The sequence below is a fragment of the Anticarsia gemmatalis genome, chromosome 20 (genome assembly GCF_050436995.1).
Source record: "Anticarsia gemmatalis isolate Benzon Research Colony breed Stoneville strain chromosome 20, ilAntGemm2 primary, whole genome shotgun sequence".
In the NCBI taxonomy this organism is placed as follows: Eukaryota; Metazoa; Arthropoda; class Insecta; order Lepidoptera; family Erebidae; genus Anticarsia; species Anticarsia gemmatalis.
This window is the reverse complement of record NC_134764.1, coordinates 3,618,562-3,637,274: the sequence shown is the minus strand read 5'-3', so window position 1 is coordinate 3,637,274 and position 18,713 is coordinate 3,618,562. Positions and strand designations below refer to the sequence as shown.

General features: G+C 35.6%; 2 protein-coding genes across 3 annotated transcripts in view; one reads left to right on the top strand and one right to left on the bottom strand.

The window, feature by feature from the left end:
* Nucleotides 1-256: 256 nt before the first annotated feature.
* On the top strand, nt 257-17,797 carry LOC142981578 (glucose dehydrogenase [FAD, quinone]-like). 2 transcript variants are annotated; one of them, XM_076127583.1, is made up of 15 exons: nt 257-275; nt 7,890-7,937; nt 10,780-11,019; nt 12,880-13,051; nt 13,491-13,690; nt 13,941-14,065; nt 14,414-14,594; nt 14,932-15,192; nt 15,498-15,649; nt 15,944-16,109; nt 16,362-16,572; nt 16,855-16,899; nt 17,031-17,208; nt 17,332-17,415; nt 17,614-17,797. In XM_076127583.1, exons 2-15 carry the CDS (start codon nt 7,920-7,922, stop codon nt 17,732-17,734), a joined length of 2,154 nt encoding a protein of 717 aa, XP_075983698.1. In that variant the 5' UTR covers nt 257-275; nt 7,890-7,919; the 3' UTR covers nt 17,735-17,797. The 2 variants fall into 2 exon arrangements, with proteins under 2 accessions (XP_075983698.1, XP_075983697.1); XM_076127582.1 differs by lacking the exon at nt 257-275 and adding an exon at nt 2,954-3,102.
* Nucleotides 17,768-18,713, bottom strand: part of LOC142981577 (condensin complex subunit 3-like) — a 13,086-nt gene continuing 12,140 nt past the window's right edge. Inside the window, exons 24-26 of the mRNA XM_076127581.1 lie at nt 18,565-18,695; nt 18,084-18,181; nt 17,768-17,888 (exon numbers count right to left, since the gene is read on the bottom strand). Of these exons, the coding sequence (XP_075983696.1) occupies nt 17,831-17,888; nt 18,084-18,181; nt 18,565-18,695 (287 nt within the window). The 3' untranslated portion in view covers nt 17,768-17,830. The remainder of the gene's footprint in view (nt 17,889-18,083; nt 18,182-18,564; nt 18,696-18,713) is intronic.

Sequence of the window (18,713 nt, the reverse complement as noted above, 5' to 3'; positions counted from 1 at the left end):
TCATCACACAGCCCTCGTTCCAGCCAACACAATGATTTGCAATGACCATCGGAATCATTAGAAATGGTTGCGAATTGTCAATTGATTTCCCATAGTTTTGGTTTTCACGCGTGTACGGAAACTGTTAAGTGAAAAGAAATGTTATACATACATAAAACGAACTCATGTGATTCATAGCACGTTAGGTTGAAAGGCCGAAAAGTTTTAGTTAAACCGGGTATACCCATACCTGGTACACGGGCTAATGATTCGAGTGATTTGTGTGAGGCAGAAATGTAAGTACTTAACTTTAGATTTAATGCAATTCTAGCATTGGTACCGTAAGTTCTGTTTTCTGTGTTGAAGAATATACTTTTCTATTGGGTCTATGCAACTGACAGTGTTGCTTACTTCAATCTTATAAAAAGTTAGTAGTTATGGAGAAACCAATTAATGGTAATATCTGATCTGTAGTTAGTTGTCTGCCCTTAATTAAAGAAAACAATATACCCATTCACACAAAAAAAAAACTTGAAATCGGTCTCCACACGCATCTTTAAGTAATCGGGGAAGATATAACAAAAAAACCTCGGCGAGTTAAGAAATACTTCTTTTATTTCCTTAAAAAATGACATCAACAATGCCTACTTTCATTAAACCAGGTAATTTCACTGTTAATGTAAGTGCGGAACCTTGACAGTATGTTGTAATTCTTGGCTTGACATCAAAGCCTCTTGAGGTCTAGTTCAAGGTCACCAGTTCAAAGTCTTTCGCAATAAGCATCGGTTCCTTTCGAACGATACACGCGCGAAAAAATTGTGGGTTTTATTAAATTACTATGATACAGTCATCGTTGTTTTTTTTTATGGTAAACTATTATTGATTTGGTCGTTATAATAATATTATTACGAAAATTTTACACAAGATTTATTGTTTCTTTTGGGTTTATTTTATGTAATCCTTTTTCCTCCTTAGCTCTACTCACTTATTTATTTAACTATAGATATACATCACTAATTTTACTATGTTTTTGGCTATTATCTCCATATGAATTCCAAGCTTTTACTATAAGATTCAATAACATTACTCCTATCGGGATATTGTATTTGCAGCCTCCTAATTTGCTCACCACTAGGAGAATCGAAAGGCTTTCTCAAAAACAAGTCTAATGAAGTATTAAAAATTAATAATAACAATCTACATCACATACTTAATTAAAGTGTAAGAGGTTTTAGCTCAAATCTAAATAATAAGAGATGATGAAGTCCTCAGTAAACTGCAGCCTTGAATGAAATAAAACAAATGAAGTTAACGTGACTGAATTGACATTACCTGGTTTTTGGAGTTTGCGATAGTTTATTTTGTATGTTAAAAATTATATTTATTGCTTATGTTACCTCCGGAAATTGAAATTAAAGTGCTCTATACTATTGTATGATCACAAAAGTAAGGCCAGGATAAAGTCAACCTCTTCCCAACATAAGCCAAGGAGTCTTTACATTAGCTATCGCAATTTAGTACTTTTGGTTATTTATAATCTAATCGATGCCTTTGGACCAATGTGAATGAAACAATCTAACTAGTATTATTTAAAAAACAGCGTTTAATCAAGCCTTATTTTGAAATGTAAAAGTTCTGACATAAGCTCGATTTTAAAACGACTGGAATCGAATTCGAGTGCCGAAAGTAAGCCCATTGCTCCCAATGGTTGAAAAACCCATAAAAAAATTCTGTGTTATGATTATAACGTCAGTGATGATGTATTAGTTCAATGTCAACGTATTACGCGCTCTACTTATTTACTATACAAAGGTTTATATCTACATGAAATGTTACTATGTATTTAGGATCACTAATGATATAACCTATTGCTTTATGGTTAGCTCGTAAAAATAAAATAATGATAGACAGCTCAGCGTGGTGGCCAACGAAACCTTCGCTACGGAAAAATGTTCCTGGCCGATATTCGGCAATAGTGGCCAGTACCTATTGTTGATGATAGCCAACGGCCGAGGAGAGTTTATAGAGGTCAAATATGTGCATAACACATAGGTACCTTTTGGGTAATACAGGTTGTATAGGTTACAATTTATTTTTCAGAAATTCTCAACCTCTTTTTTCCAATTAAAAGATTCTCCGAGTAAGATTGATAATGCCATCATAATTTCAACGGATGGTCAAATAAAATTAATGATATCAAGATGTATGTTATTGTATCGGACAACTGTTATCAGGATTCAGTACTTCAATGGGATAACAAATATTTACAGCTTGTCATAATTATGACACGTTATAAATTGTATTTGATAAAAATAAGCGAGTGTATCGGTATTTAATATAGTATAGTAAGTTTAATATTATGTATTATTAAAATATAAACCGGTCAATCCGTTAGATGCAAAATATTAATATTAACACAAAAATCCAAACTTGTAGATCTAATAAAATTTAATATTCAAATAAAACTAAACAAAAGCGGTCCTGTTAGAAAGACCAATGAACTCTACAATTTTATGAACTAAAATAACTAATAATATATGTTTCGAATTATTGGTTGCCGACACTTGTTTTTAACCTATACTGTTCCATTATCGGGCAAAAGTCTCCCTCAAACTCATGGTCAAAACTGTTCTCGGTCCTCAGCTATTTCCTGCCATCCTCTAGATATCTCTGTCGCATAAAATCGAGCCGCATAGGCACCTTAACTTTTAGAAGCTAAAATTATGAACTATTATCAGATATCAAGCATTATCTAGAGTCTATTGTCATAACTTACTTATTGCTATATCTACTTATTGATTATACAGCGTCTAACTTATTTAAACCCTTTACGGAGACCTTATGAAATCAACAAAAACGAAAACAATTTTACTTCATTCTCATACACCAAAATGGGGAAAACCAAGTTAAAAAGATACACAATTGTATAAATAAACCATGTTGTATGGTCAGTGTAAAGCAGCCTTAGCCCGCGAGTATCATCTCCATATAAACAAAAGTTTGACGAGCGCAGTGCGCGTTGTCGCTTGCGCGTCTCCTAACGCGCGCGACTCACGAACAAATATTATTGTGATTTTTTGTGATATTGTGCATGTAGTGATAATTAAGTGTTTTAAATAAAAGGTAATTATGACTTTAATATGAAATTATAATTAAAGATTTGAGGGTTTAATGTGTATTTAAAAACTGATTGATAGAGCAGTTTATAAAATAACTATCATATTTCATGCAATTTCTCTACAATTAGTTATCTCGTTTTCTGTGAATTGCATATTGCAAATGTGTTAAAATCCCAAAAAATTGCCTGACACAGGAATCGAACAGGACGTATACCACCGAATAATACGGTGCCTGGGTTGAAGGCTAGTCTCATGACAAGCAGTCGTGTACAAATAGACTCTTTTTATCCGTATCAGTTAATACCTATAGTCGAACCATTAGACTAATGTTTCGAAGCACAATTATCAACATTTCTGACACATAGTCGAATTAAAAAATATATCTTTGAATTACACAAACCCTATAGCGGCCTTCGTCTTTTTTTTCAATGAATTAGGGTATTTGTTCAGGCTTTATATTATTTAAACAAATCTCAATGAAACTAAATCAGTATGACACTGAACAAAGCCCACATAATACCTGTTTGCTCATAACCTCACTATTATTGTCACACACCGGCGAAGGCAATGAACTTGATTTAACAAACATATAACATCCCCAAAATTTACATTTATAAGAAAAACCGGCCTGTGAGTCAAACTTAAGCACGGCGGGCTCCGTACCATCAAATCAATATTATCATTTAAATTTCGCATTCGTTGTCGTCACGTCGCATTTTTTGTAACTATTATTTGTTTTCTAATTCACATAGTAGGAACGGATATATGTACATCATCTGTGAACATTTCAACTGTATAGTTTTCACGGTTCATAAAATACACAGCCTAGTGACAGCAGAGTTTGAGAACTCATTTTTACCCTTTCGTAAAGGAATCCTAAATTTGTTGTTTGATATCTCTATCAACTGTTAGGATATTTACCTCTGTTTAATTTATGTACATATTTTAAATTTGTGCCATCATAATTTATGTATATTTATCACGTAATTTTGTACTAATTATATTCTTTAAAATCACATAGATAATAATTTGATTAACAAGAAAGTCATGAAGACATTAAGATGGTGCAAAATTTTCTTATAAAAAGATATGAATATTAAAAAGTTTCAATCCATATCAAAGGTTTCATGCACTCGGCTCTGTTGCAAAAAAACCTTTTTAGGTCATTTTAAATTTTCCAACCATCATAAACTTGATATGGCCAGTGAGAATACTAAATTTTTTTCACGAAACGGTTTGAAAACGTAAATACTTATTTGTTTAAAAATGTTGGCTGGCATGGAAGCATTGGAAGCCATAAATATACGGGGTTAATACATTAGCATTCGGACCGGATTGCATACCAAAGCCAATATTTTTGGTAAAAATATGTGATTTCGGATCGCTGATTAGAATCCCACTAAAACAAAATATAAATAAGTTTGTCGATGTTAATGTCCTACTAAAACATTTTTGGGATATAAAGGAAGGGTACGATTTTAATTTAAAACCAATAAAAACGATTTATGGTACTATAAAGTTCACCCTACATTAAAGTTTAGTGTGATATTTTTAAGGTTTTGAATCCTAAGAAAATCTTTTCAGAAATCATTAACATGCGTTTTAGGGTTTTGCAAATCACTATGATTTATTTCTATTTTTGGCATGTAATCACATTAACCAATAGGGTGATTTGAAAGGAAAGGTGGGAGGCTTTTTTCCGGCAACGGGTCACTATAATGAACGACATAGGAAAATAAAATCACTTCAGCTGTAAAAAATACATTCATAACTTATCTACAAGTTATAAAACCTATCCATAACTTAGTAAAACTAAGCTTTTCGTTCCTGTTGAACACCTCAAAGAATCACTAACGCTGTACTTATTGATATTCACGTGTCAGCGAATCCTAGTATAATAATAACGTATAGGTCGTATAGTTTTATTTATTCAAAGGTTTCCTTAACTAAGTAGTTTTAGTTTTTATCAAACCACGTCTATTAGATAACGGTAAAAACTGGGATTTCCTAAATTATACGCTTGAGTATCGCCGTACGAATTTAAATGTGTCTAGCGAAGGCCAAGGACTCTTTAAATGAACGAGGTGCCGAAAATTAGCTTTAAATGCTATTTGTTTACTTAAATTATTGTGGTTTCGGGGATTCCGGTCGAAGATTTCGTGGGTGATGATAATATCAGAGAGAATGATGTTAGTATTTTTAATTGGTGGAAAAAGTTAGAGTACAATTTGAGCGATCATATTCTTATTTTATTGGTAGACTACCAAACAAATCTGTTTTGTACTTTGTGAAGCGAGGCTTTGGTAACGCGAAGAGGTGGAAAGGATGGGACTATGTTTTGTAATGTGACGATAGTTACACAAAAATAGATAGTTATACACAAGGCCTATCCCTCTATCGTTCGGGAGGAGACCCTTGCCCAGCTGTGCGACAGTCATGACCTTAAAAAGGAGTTTAACGGGATGTACAAAACTTCACGAATGTTTATCATGGAATGATGTCAGAATACATACATCAAGTATACCAAGAACTTTAGTATTTACTCTATGAGTATTCAAGAACTTGACCTCTGACTGTGTCGTTCTTGAGTCGCCTCTAGTGGTTAAGACTAATTTGTAAGTCAATAATAAATCTGTCACATACAAAAATCACTAAGAATATTTGGATGCTTAACACATTATTAGCCAAAACTCGAAGTACAAGTAAACAAAAGTTTTCTATTTGAGTCTTCTACATCAATATTTTGCGAAACTGCAAATGTCTTTCATAAAATTATGGTATTTCATTATCTAAACGCTGCTACTTATGTTTAAAAACAATGTCTATATAGCTAGATCCATTAACCTCTCAGTCAAGGTAATCTTTTATCCAATATTTTGTCCGTTAAAGTGAAACGTCAAACGATCCTACTTTCTAGACTGCTGACTCCGTGCACTCGGCATACGTAAAGCTTTTCAAAATAATTATTACTCTGCTCGCAACACGACTAAGATATTGTATTTCTATTTTCCACCGTATAGCCTTTTAGCAATATTAAGTTTCACAGTAACTTTATCTACAACTAGCTGACCCGAGCAACTTCGCTTGCGTCAGATAAGAGAGAATGGGTCATAATTAACCCCGTTTTTGTGATTTGTTTTCATTGCTCCCCCGCTCCTAATAGTTGCAGCGTGATGTTATATAGTCTAAAGAATTCCTCGATAAATGGTCTATTCAACACAAACAGAATATTTTAATTAGAAACTCTTCAGCTTTATAATATTAGTATATGATTGCTTCACGACTAGTTTCATAGTAAAGTGATGTTAAAAATACGAAATCAATTCTGCGTGTAACCTACGCTTCCTCGGCTATGCTGTAAAAACCTCACTACCTATTTAGACTGAAATGTGGCACAGCGATAACTTATTATTTTAAATAAGTACCCGTATTCTGAAGAACTACAAACTAGTAGTCCGTTTTTTAGTAAAAGAGACGTGTATGCGAAGTGCGCGGGTGGCAGAAGCATGAAAATTGGGTCGGTTGGCTGTTTGCTACAGTTACTTTTTTTTTGCATCATCAAATCATGCACCCCAGGGCTCTCTATGAAATCGTTGGTTTATAAGTCCTTTCCTTTATTCTTCAAACGGAGGCCAATTCAAAAGCTAATTTGTCATGACTCCTATATTTTCACCATGGTTAAAAAAGGTGGATACGTTAATAGAATCAGGTGTTTTACTTATACTTGACCGCGACCAAAGGACCTCAGCAAGACGATAGTTAGATTTTTAGATAGAAGTGAAATTCCTATGCATTATTAAGTAGTTCACAAACAAGAGGACGTAAGTGTAGAGTGTGTAACGCATGTTAACATTCCTGTGACCGTTACTTTTACACAAGTTAGGCTTTGTTCAAAACTCAGACTATTGTGGACACAATATACATTATTTAGGAACTGAATTTTACGACGTGCCTGGTATATGGCAATGTATGCATGGTTCGATTCCCAGAGGTGGCAAAATCCTATTAGAATTTTTCCATTTATATTAGAATATGTTTCAATAGTAACTCGGAGGTTGGTAACGTGCCCGGTAAATGGCAATAGGCTCGCCTCTTGAAAAGCGGGTGTATTTAATTCACTTCTGCCCACACCATTGGGAATAAAAGGCGTGATATTATAGTATGTATGTTTTAAGACGAATTTTATGAGTTTCTGAAAATCAAAATTAGCCAATGTAAAAAAAGAACCGGGATACCATCTATTATCTTGCAAATTTATTTAAACCTATTAAATACTTTTGCCTTATAAACAGACGGTCAACGTCAGAGGGGTCAACGACATCTGGTAAATTATACAATAGTAAAATTTAGAATTCATAACAAATGTTGTGTTAGATTCGATGCACAGTTTGAGAAGACGTTCAGACAATGGAAGAAGTTGTGTACGGAATTTGAAAACAATAATTTAAGAGACATGTTTTGACATGGTCTTTATGAGCTAATAATAGTTCTACATTCCAAAAAATTAAACTTTTATATACCTATGATATTCTGTGACAACTACAACTATTAAGTGGGTCCTGTTTGACGGAAAACGATTGCGTGATAGGCCTAGAAAAAGATGGCAAGATGAGTTGGACTATCATACCAAATATTGGTCTCAGGTGGTAGGAAGGAAGGGAGGCTTTTGAACTGTAGTGGAACAGTGTAGGGCGTGTAGGCTGATAATAATAATTACATTTTCTTGCAGATATTTTCTTGCTTCTACTTTGTTTTCTTTCGTTTATAATTAAGTGTTTATTATTGTTTCAGAGCAGACATAGACGGCAATAATTTAGCAAAATGATAAGATCTCCTGAGGTAAGTTTGATTACAGATCTCTCTTTTTTTACTGATAGCATTCAGCTTTATTTCTAAGACCAACGATGTGCTTGCTAAACTTCTTGTCAACAAAACGCCCAAAGACACATTTTTATCGCTGATATATAGTTATTTTGATAGAGTTTTACATGCATTAAAACTACTAACTTCTAACTACATAATTATTTGCATATAAGAAAAATACGACATGACAAGATGTAAAACTGTAAATGAAGCAAGAGTAGCCTGAAAGGATCGTACCAAGTGGCGTCTCTGGTCTCTGCCTACCCCTATGGGATGGCGTGATTTTATGTATGTATGTAATAAAATATATGATGACGTCATCATAAGGATATATGTAGATAATTGTCTTTAGGTCAAGGTATCGTGATATAGATATAGAATAGTAATTATAAAGTCATTAAACAAATCAAGTAGGTAACATACTCGCAGTACTTATTGTGTTTATCGCTTCTAATCATCACGATTTCATGAGAATACAGTTGAATCAATATTGTTAGTCATTGTTGGAAAATCTGGGAAAAATATACATAATCATGGTGAAGATTTTACCTTATAGCAACCTGTCAAAATGTCTTATCACAAGCGATCTTTAGTCCTTACTCACGTCACGGTATTTTCGTTTTCCAAAATGATGACTGTGCGTGTGTGCGTTATTCATGTTGAATTGTCAAATTAACAGTAGATGCTGAATAGAAAGATGGAGAAATAAAAAAATAAGCTTTGAATACCACTGGATATTATTTCTCGCCATATCTCTACAAAAACTCGCAATAATTTAACAGGTAAATCACATTAATTATTGAAATATACCTATTATAAGCTCAATAAAAAGTAGCGGCATCTACACCGGTTTATTAAAAATTCCAAAGTTTTTGTCGTTACCACAAACAACACCATATAATATTATACAATTTCGTATAAAATGTAGGTACCTACTTACTTATTATAACGATGGGTTGACTAGTATTAAAATTTTTCAATCGTAAGTTTTAACCACTTAAACTCAGAAATCAAAGTATTTCCATGTATAGGTACTTTTGGTCTCTGTTTACCCCCATTAGGAAAACAGCTTGATTTTATGTTTGTATCTATACTTTCCATCGCAATATCACAAACGAAGAATTGGTTGGATATCAAATCATCTGTTATCATTAAATTTATCCGGCGAGAAAATAGCTACAATAAAGAAAAATGCTAATTCTGAGATTTTATTACTTAAATTCAATAGAAAAATTATAGTCCAGAAGCTATGACAAAGTTCTGGTAAGTTCTTCATAGCAAACAGTTAATCGATGTCATTAAACAATTACTATTATGATTAAGTACACGAATCTTCAACATTAAGTCTTACCTTCAACTTCAGGCAGGAGGAAGTAACAAATAAACTATTGTAGGAAATCAAATAGTCACGCAATTGAAGAATTTAACGACATTTAATCGTCTTTGTATTTACATAAGAATGTCAAGGTGTAAGAAAAAGTGATTACCCTTTGATAATAAGAATTGTTTTATTTGCATTAACTGTAGCTCGATTCTCTATTACTATCGACTACCGCCGACTGTCATCGAGAAATTTTGTATGAAAATCTGATCAGCGCCTCTGACGGATGTCGTAGAAACTTTTTCGGCAGTACATTCTAAATGTCAAAATTTCGATAGCTAGCCAGTTGTCGGTAGTCGATAGTGGTTGAGAATCGAGGTACTGCTAGTACTCATAAAAAACATTTTCATCGTCGCATTGTCATACAACGATACCATTAACAGATTCGAATTTAGCTTTTGGCGCATTTGATCAATTTACATTAAGGTTTTAATCTATTGCTAGCTCCTGCCTGCGACTTCATAGCTTTAGTGCTCGTAATCGGCGGTCCTGTAAGATGTATGGATGTAAATGAAGCAAGGGAAGTTTGCAAGGATCGTGGCAAATAGCGTTCTTTGGTTTCTGGCTACTTCTACCGGAAATAGGCGTGATTTCATGTATTTATATAGAAACAAACGTCTAGACTTCAAATTTTTTGTATTTATACTTAACATTAGTAAGATTAGTTAGCTCACTCAAAAACTTTTATTTATACTAAACACAAAAAGGTTTTAGCATGCAAATATAATATGTTCTACGGATCTGGCTTCACAAAACTACTTTTTTTTTTATTAAAATTCCATTAATTTAAAGACTACTTATTAAACTGGGTTATTATAAAATCAAGATTTATGTGCCGTAAAATTAATTAATAGCTTAAAGCTGAAATAGGAAAAAATATTGTGGTACCTATCGTGTTTATTGCTTTAAGCCGATGTATAAAATGTGGGATTTAGCAAAAGTAGGAGAATTTTAACCAGCTTTAGCAGCTATTCGTAGGGAAAATACATAGGAACCTATAGCACCGTGTTCTTAGGCGGTGGGTAGGGACTGTACCGGGTTTATCCCGCCGCACGCTGCCACAAGCGGCCGTGAGGATACACGTGGCGGTTTAGTGGGTATGCCCGCCCTTCTGGCGGGAGAGCCCCACATAACCCTGCACTCACCCTAGAGGGACTGTACCGGGTTTTTTTTTACGCAACTAGTAGGCAGTAGCATAGCAAAATTGGACTGTCCCACAACTTCAAACATTTTAATTGATTTTTTTTTTGTATAAGACAATGAACATTATAGAAGGCATATTTGATGGTCTAGCTACTAGCTAGTCAAATGTTTCCAAACGAAATTAAATCAGAGTCCGGAGTATAAACCAAAGAACGTTACTTGCTATCTTCTCATACACACTCATTATATATTATTATCATTAGAATATTTACTTAAGTAACCCTTCTTTCACAGCCATGTGCGTGCCCCATACGCGAAGTGGGACCGTCAATGGTCTCCAGCTGTCCGAACCAGTTCCTCCTGTTCATGACGATCCTGGAGGCTTACCTCAACGGGCGCTGTGACCTCGCTGACCCTTGCAACAGAGTGACAAGTCGTGATGAGCCAGATGATAACTATGACTTCGTGGTGATCGGGGGAGGAACTGCAGGCGCTGTGGTTGCTGGAAGACTGTCTGAAAACCCGCAGTGGAAGGTTTGTATTAGTTTTAGTAGGGTTTTTATAGTTATAGATATTTTTTTAGATAATTATGAATTAAGTTGTGCCTACTGCCTAATGGTTCTTTTTGTCAAGGGAGAGCACCGATAAACGGTTTTTTTGGAATTGGTACTTAATTAGATACAAAGGTGGTCGTGATAGATTTGACGTTTACTCTTCTGCAACAAGATTTTCAATGTTTATTAAGTGTATAATTTTCTTTGGTTAAAGGAAAATTTTTACGTCAACGCCAATTAGTTATGAATGTAGGAACAATAAAAATGATATGGCTGTTAAGTATTAGCCTACATACATATTTTTGTTACGTCTATTGTGAATATCTTAGGGTTAAGATTAATTAACAATAATAAAATACAATTAACTAGATATACACTAACTAGCTGACCCGCGCAACTTCGCTTGCGTCACCTAAGAGAATGAGTCAAAATTTTCCCCGTTTTTGTAACATTTTTCGTTGCTACTCCGCTCCTAATGACTGTAGCGTGATGTTATATAGCCTATAATATATATATTAGTATAGATATACAGTACTGACTAGTAAAACTTATATGTCAACTGAACTCAATTTTTTGTTGAACAAGAGGCTCAGTAACAATGGGTGGACAGCCGCAGTGATTTCACGCGCGACCCATCCGATGTTTTGTTGGACATGCATTGTTGTGCGTTCAATGCAAGGCCAATCTTTGTCTTAACGACTCTTCGATTAATTTGTACCTAATTTACGGATGTCCGATACATTCTTGAAGAACATTTAAAGATTTGAATGGTTGGATGTTGGTTTGATTCTCGGAGAGCTAGGATTTTGACTTAAATAGTGAAAATCCGTGGCAGCACATATTTGATTTTCGGATTACGTTTTGTGTTAAGGAATTAAGATTTTATATTTCACGAGTTCAGTACATAGGTAATGATGGTTTCGTAACATCAAGTTTTCTCACTACAGATAATGTACAAATATTTTTTTATGCTTTTTAGCGAACAAAGTGTGTGAATGACTAGTTTTCAGGTTTACGAACCTGAAATTGTAAACAGAAAAACGAATGTGAAAACTGATTATCTGCCGCGAGCCAACGGCATCCGAGAAGTAAAAAATCTTTTTGGAGTAGGTTGGATTTTTACGGGATTTCCAAAATATTTAATGCCAAAACAAAAAGATTATCAAACTAGTTATAGAAATAACAATGTGGTTTCTACAAATAAATTACAATATTTTTTTCTAAGAAAATCGGTCTATTAGTTTGATTATGATGTTACTTTACAAGTTTTTATACGAAGTCCTTAACTTTAATGTAAGTTATTCGTCACGGCACTGATTGTCGGTAACTTTGATTCAAGTTAAAACCGCGAAGTACTTATGTTATTGAGTTATGTAATCATTTGTCTGGTATTCCCAAGATTTTTGTGTAAAGTCATTCCGCTACGATGTTGCCTCTTTATTAACATAATTTTATACATATACGACTTGTGTTTTATAATTAAAATGTTAATTTTCGCTTTTTGTCAGTAAAATAAATATAAAATAAATAAAAAATATTAGGTTTCATAAATACTTAGTTACTTAGTTTTTAATTTCGTTTTAGCATCAAATAAATATAAGTATTTTATTGTTGAAATAGACTTAAGTTTCATATCTATAACTAAGAAATGTATCTTCTACATGGGTAGAAGTAGATACTGTAGGATAAGACAATGACATAGCTTTATCATTTGCGTTTAAAGTAATTAATATTTGCTTAGAAACAAGATATTGCCTTCATTATTAAACTAGTCATTTATTTTTTATTCGCCTTATGTTTCCATAACATATATTATCTACAAAACAATTTTCGTCCTTAGGTACTATTACTAGAAGCAGGAGGTGACGAGCCGACTCCATCAGGTGTGCCAGCGTTTGTAACAGCATACTGGAACCGTGAGGACACAGACTGGCAGTACTACACGGAGAAACAGCAACATGCCTGCCTCGACGAGGGCGGCAAGTGCTACTGGCCTAGAGCTAAGATGTTAGGTAAATGAGATTTACTTGGTTAATTTTGTGCAAATAGTAGGATTGTGATTTGGGGAACAAACGTCTTATATCGGTCGTTAGCTTGGTTTTTAAAGGGAACGTAGGTATAATACTTACCTACTGATGAGAGCTATAAATAATTGATTGTGTGTCGATTGTTCCAAAATTGGCTTTCTACTGTTTCACTTGGAGGCACGGGTCTTCGCCTAGAATAAGAAAAGTTAGACATTAAGTCCATCATCCAAGCTGTCTAGGTGCGGATTACAGAATGAAAGTTCATTGTATGTCTCTAAAAGTCCCAAGTTACAAAAACTTAAGGATTTGAAAAGTAAAATTTCCCTTATTGGCAAAGAGGACACTTTTAAGCTGTTCTTAGCTGCAATAAACACCAATCTTGGTAGACAAAATTGTCCACACTAATCTTAACTCATACTTTCAGGTGGGTGTTCAGTAATAAACGGTATGATGTATATGCGAGGACAGCCAGCTGACTACGACGGCTGGGCCATCAACGGCGCGACAGGCTGGTCGTGGTTCGAAGTGCTGCCTTACTTCTTAAAGAGTGAGGACAATAGAGAGATACACAACGGCGTCTCCGGGCAGTACCATAGTGCTGGTGGCCCGATGCCTGTGCAAAAGGTACGGTGTTATTGTGAAATCAACCCCAGTAACTAGTGATTAGACTTAAATTCAGTTGCATCAAAAATTGCTGGAGGATATTTTGCATTTGCCTGCTTTTTTATGATTTGGAACTAGATTATGTTAATGTGTGTGAGTATGGTAATGTTTCTTTTTGCGAATAAAGCTCTTGTTTAAGCCTATAACTGGTTATTCTACGCTATAATCATAAAGTTTTGAATAACTATTAAAATGTAGTGAATGGTTACAGTTCCGTCATGCACCACAATTTGCCCACGACGTCGTATCTGGTGCCATCGAGCTGGGGTATCCTCCGACCAGTGATCTGAACGGCGAAACCGTCACCGGATTCACCATCGCTCAGGCTTTCAATGAGTAAGTAGTGCAATGAATTAAGAAAAGATACTGCTTAGTGCTATTGTTCCAATTGAATCGACTTCTAACCAAACGCTTAGCTCTAGGCGATAAGAATTCTTTTGCATCACCATTATCAGCTACTTAGTTATAAGCTTATATTATTTTCCTTATATTCCTGGCATTATTCCCTTTCAATAGCAAGGCACTGTATCCTACTTTGACCTTTTCGATTCGGGTACTCCATCTTGACAGAATACGTCCAATGCTATATTTGCTGAACCTATTTTACTGTTTCCGTATTTATTTTAAATAGTAGCTTGTAGCTCGTGTATGCTTTTTATGTTACTCATTTTTTTCTGTTTTCAGTGGTGGTACTCGCTACAGCACAGCGCGAGGTTACCTGCGCCCCGGCTCCAGACGCGCGAACCTCCACGTGATGCTGAACGCTCTCGGCTCTCGCGTCATCATCGACCCTGTCTCCAAGCGAGTGACTGATGTCGAATACATCAAGGACGGAGTTACGAAGACTGTTAGGGTTAATAAGGAGGTATGTCGTTTAAAGATATATGTTTTTAAGGGGCACTTTGTGTTCAGGTTTTTCTTTCACGATCAGAAAAAAGGAATAAGTAATAGTAATTTCCTTCCGTACTTAGTTTTCTCTATTAAATTAAAAGCCTAGCTTACTCTTCTACAGAGAAACACATGTCTTTTTAATGATTTACCTAAAAACGACTTCATTTCGTCAAGGATCTTAAAATTTTCGGTCATAACATGTAGGTGCTTAGTATTTTTATATGGCAAGGATTGATGACAACAAAGAAAATACGACGTAAGTACCTATAACGCAAGCTATAACACTTTCCTAAGTTCTTCATACCTTCCAGGCAATAATATCAGCAGGCACACTGAACTCCCCACAAATCCTGATGCTCTCCGGCATCGGCCCCAAGGAGACTCTGGACAAGTTCAACATCCCCACGATCCAACACTTGCCGGGCGTGGGACAGAACTTACAGAACCACGTGGGCGTGGGCCTGGACTTCACGTTGAACAAGGAACCCATGACGCCAGGCCTAAACTGGGATATTGCTACCCAGTATCTGTTGAGCCGAGAAGGACCGCTGTCTAGTACTGGCATGTCTCAGGTAATGTTAATAAGCAAATAGATTATCATGTAAACTCGATTTTTAAGGGACTGCAGCTTAAATTTTACAAAGCAAACTAAAGCATCTTGTAAAAGATAAAGCTATGATAGATGGCGTACCGAAAATTTGCTAGCAATATTTAGTAGTTTTTTATTTCAGTATCTACGCCTTATGGCACAAACATAACAAAAGATGGACTGGTTTTAGAGGGGAAAACTTTGAATAAGCCAAAACATCTAAGGACTAAGGACTTTGCTTTCTTTTAACATGAAAATATAGAAAAACTATAGAGCCTTGTTTTACAGTTGACAGGTAAAATAAACTCGAAATACGCGGCGGGTGGTGGCAGACACCCTGACGTGCAATACTTCTTCGGCGGCTACTACGCAGCGTGTGGCGACGCACCAGTCGTGGACGCGCAACAGCTCGATGACAGCGCTGAAAAGAGGCATATCACGTGAGTTTTACCTGTTTGAAGAACCATCTAACGTGTAATTAATTTTACATGAGTATGAATGCGATTGCTTACTTTGGTTTACTTGTACTTTTTAGCTTTATAGTGAAGTAAGTCGTGTGTGGCGATTTGAGCTAATTCTCCTAACATATCGAAATAATCTAAATCCTCTGATCCATGAGCAGTGAAAAAATACAGTAGATAAAATTAAAAAAATGTTCTGACTGATTATCTTCGGAAGCTCCAGCAACGTCTTTCTCAATACCGATTTTTATCTGGATTTTCCTTTTCCTTCAGTATCTCCGTGATAGCTCTCCAGCCGCGGAGTCGTGGGTACGTCACCATCAGATCTGTTGACCCGACGCAACCGCCAGTGTTTGAGCCCAACTACTTCTTTGATGAACATGAACTCAACGTGCTCGTCGATGCTTCTAAAATTGCGTACAAATTGGCGAATACTACCGTAAGTTTTATATAACTATAGACTCTTTCCTCCCATTTAGTTCAAACTGTACGCTTGTTACAGCTACCCGCGGTTCAACGAACTTCTATTGTTATAATAATCAATTGGAATTTGAAATGGGTTCCCAAGTTTTACTAAACCACACTCTGCCCAATACTCTTGATAGACTTTCCTGAAACGCGGTGAGAATAGGTGCCGAATTTCCACCCCTTGTATAAGATATACTTTTCTATAAAAATTTCTTTATCACAGATTCTCCGTGAGAAGTACGGCATGGTACCTACAGAGGACTACGGCAAGGAATGCGGGGAGAACAATCTGGAAGCTACGGACGAATTCTTCAGATGCCTGGCTCAACAACACACGGCGCCGGAGAACCACCAGGTCGGGACCTGCAAGATGGGACCGGACTCTGATCCCATGGCTGTAGTTAATATGCAGCTGCAGGTACATGGAATTCAAGGTACGAGTCAGTTGAATCAGCTGCTCCAATTACTTGCACTGGGTAGAATAGTTTGCTCGTTACATCTTGCGTTTAGTAAGCTAGGGTATACCTAGAATCCCGATCGTGGATTACAGTTTTACTAAAATAGTATTATAAGTTTTAGAGAGGTGTCTGTGCGAGGTCTAGGTTGTCCGTTTCTATTTTCAGCCACACACATTTTTTAGACACAGCCCATATTTTGTCCATTATTTGGTGACTATGTGCATTGTGCACTACATGTATCGTTTTGTTTAATTCCAGGTCTTCGCGTCATAGATGGTTCAATAATGCCAACAGTTCCTTCAGGTCAGTATTTACAATTTTACTTACGAACTATATAATAGATTTTATCAAAACAATCTTCTTAGTACAAATACACAACAATCTTTAGATATAGTTTTTATCATGATAATCTATATTAATTTATTATTTTACAGGCAACACAGCAGCGCCTATAATAATGATAGGCGAACGAGGTGCGGAATTCATAGTGACGCGCCACCAGCTGTCCAAGAACGTACCAGTCGGAGGTCCTCTCGGTGATAAGTTCGGTGATGGCAACCAGGCTTCGGAGGAAGTCAGCGGAAACTACGCCAGCAATGAGGATAACCATGAGTAAGTATAAACATACACCTAAATCTTATTTAATGTATCCAAGATGAAAAATAACAAACGATCGGAATACTCGCTAGTGAGATTAGTAACACTTACTCATTTATAACATTATTTATGTTTTAGCTGGAATTACCATGGACACGATGGTTACAACTACCAGACCCCGACCACTAAACAGCCAGAAAACCAGACTAACAAAAATTACAGGTAAATTTTGTCAAGCGGTTTGTTACAATTCAGGATGCTTAAAAAAAATACACAATGCAACGAAAATACCAAAACAAACCTTAACAGTTTCGATCGATTTTTTACACAGTCACTTTATATAATTAAATTATATGTGATGAAACTCGATATGTTCATTAGTTTTTATATTGGTTCTTAATAAATATATTATGTTTACAGATGGGAACACAGATGGAAGCCATGGGAGAAGAATAACTGGCAAACTCAGTGGAATAAGCCGAACCATCAGCAAAACGACTGGCACAAAAATGAACAGAACAGACAATATCATTCACGGTAGTTGATACTAAGTGTAAATTTAGTTATTATTGATAAGAAATAAAAGAATAGGATAAGAAAAATAGATTATTTTATTTTATTACAAAATACAGCTAGTTTATTTTTTCTTGGTGTTACGTTTGCCTTTTATGGGTATTTCGGGTTCGGACTCAGACCTAGAAAGAAAAAAAAAATATTAAAATACGGCACAACATGTTTTCTTTCAAAAATATGCTGCCAAGGGGATTTGAGAAATATTTCACCAATCGGTTGCCTGTCTCACGTTAACCCCTTTGGCAACCTTTGATAAAACAATGAAGGGTAAAAAGTATGTTATTTTCTTATAATGTAATACGTTATGGATAACTCACTCTTCACTTGCGTCAGGCGTCTCGGGAATGGTAACATTAGCTTTTGAATCACGTCGACTGTCGACCAGTTCACTTGAATCATTCAACACTTCCTGTTCCTGTGAGACAAAATAAATTAAGTATGTAGTAGGTAAAGACAACTCATATATTATTATACAACGTGCCGCTACAATTACTTATTTACTTCAACGTATGGGTAGGGCTATTAATATTATTAATTACCGACTTACATAATTTATGCTTCAGCTTGGTATACACATATTCGGATCGGCATTAATCGGTCTAGCCAGGCGGCAAAACTAAATATGTGTAGTTGAATCCGATCGTCACCAGCCGAACAAGTGAATCGAGACGGTTTTGTTGTTCGATAAATATTGCCGAACCGAATATGTGTGTAGCAAGCCTTAGGAGAAGGATATAAGACAGTAGATAAATAAGTGTGTGTACATTTCTATAGTCACAAAGGTATGGTAATACTTACAAATTCTTTCTCATAAACGATAGTATGTAGTATAGTGTCGTCTGAGTCATCGAACTGTGAGCGCGAGCTGCCGGCGCTGCTGCGTCGAGAACCCGCCGACGATCTAGTCAGGCGCTTCACTGGCTTGCTTACTGTAAAGACGTTATGAT

Coding starts and splice junctions, on each gene's coding strand:
- LOC142981578 (XM_076127583.1), top strand. Junction 13,691..13,940: donor GCCCGATGCCTGTGCAAAAG/GTACGGTGTTAT, acceptor GAATGGTTACAG/TTCCGTCATGCACCACAATT. Junction 16,110..16,361: donor ACAAATTGGCGAATACTACC/GTAAGTTTTATA, acceptor TCTTTATCACAG/ATTCTCCGTGAGAAGTACGG.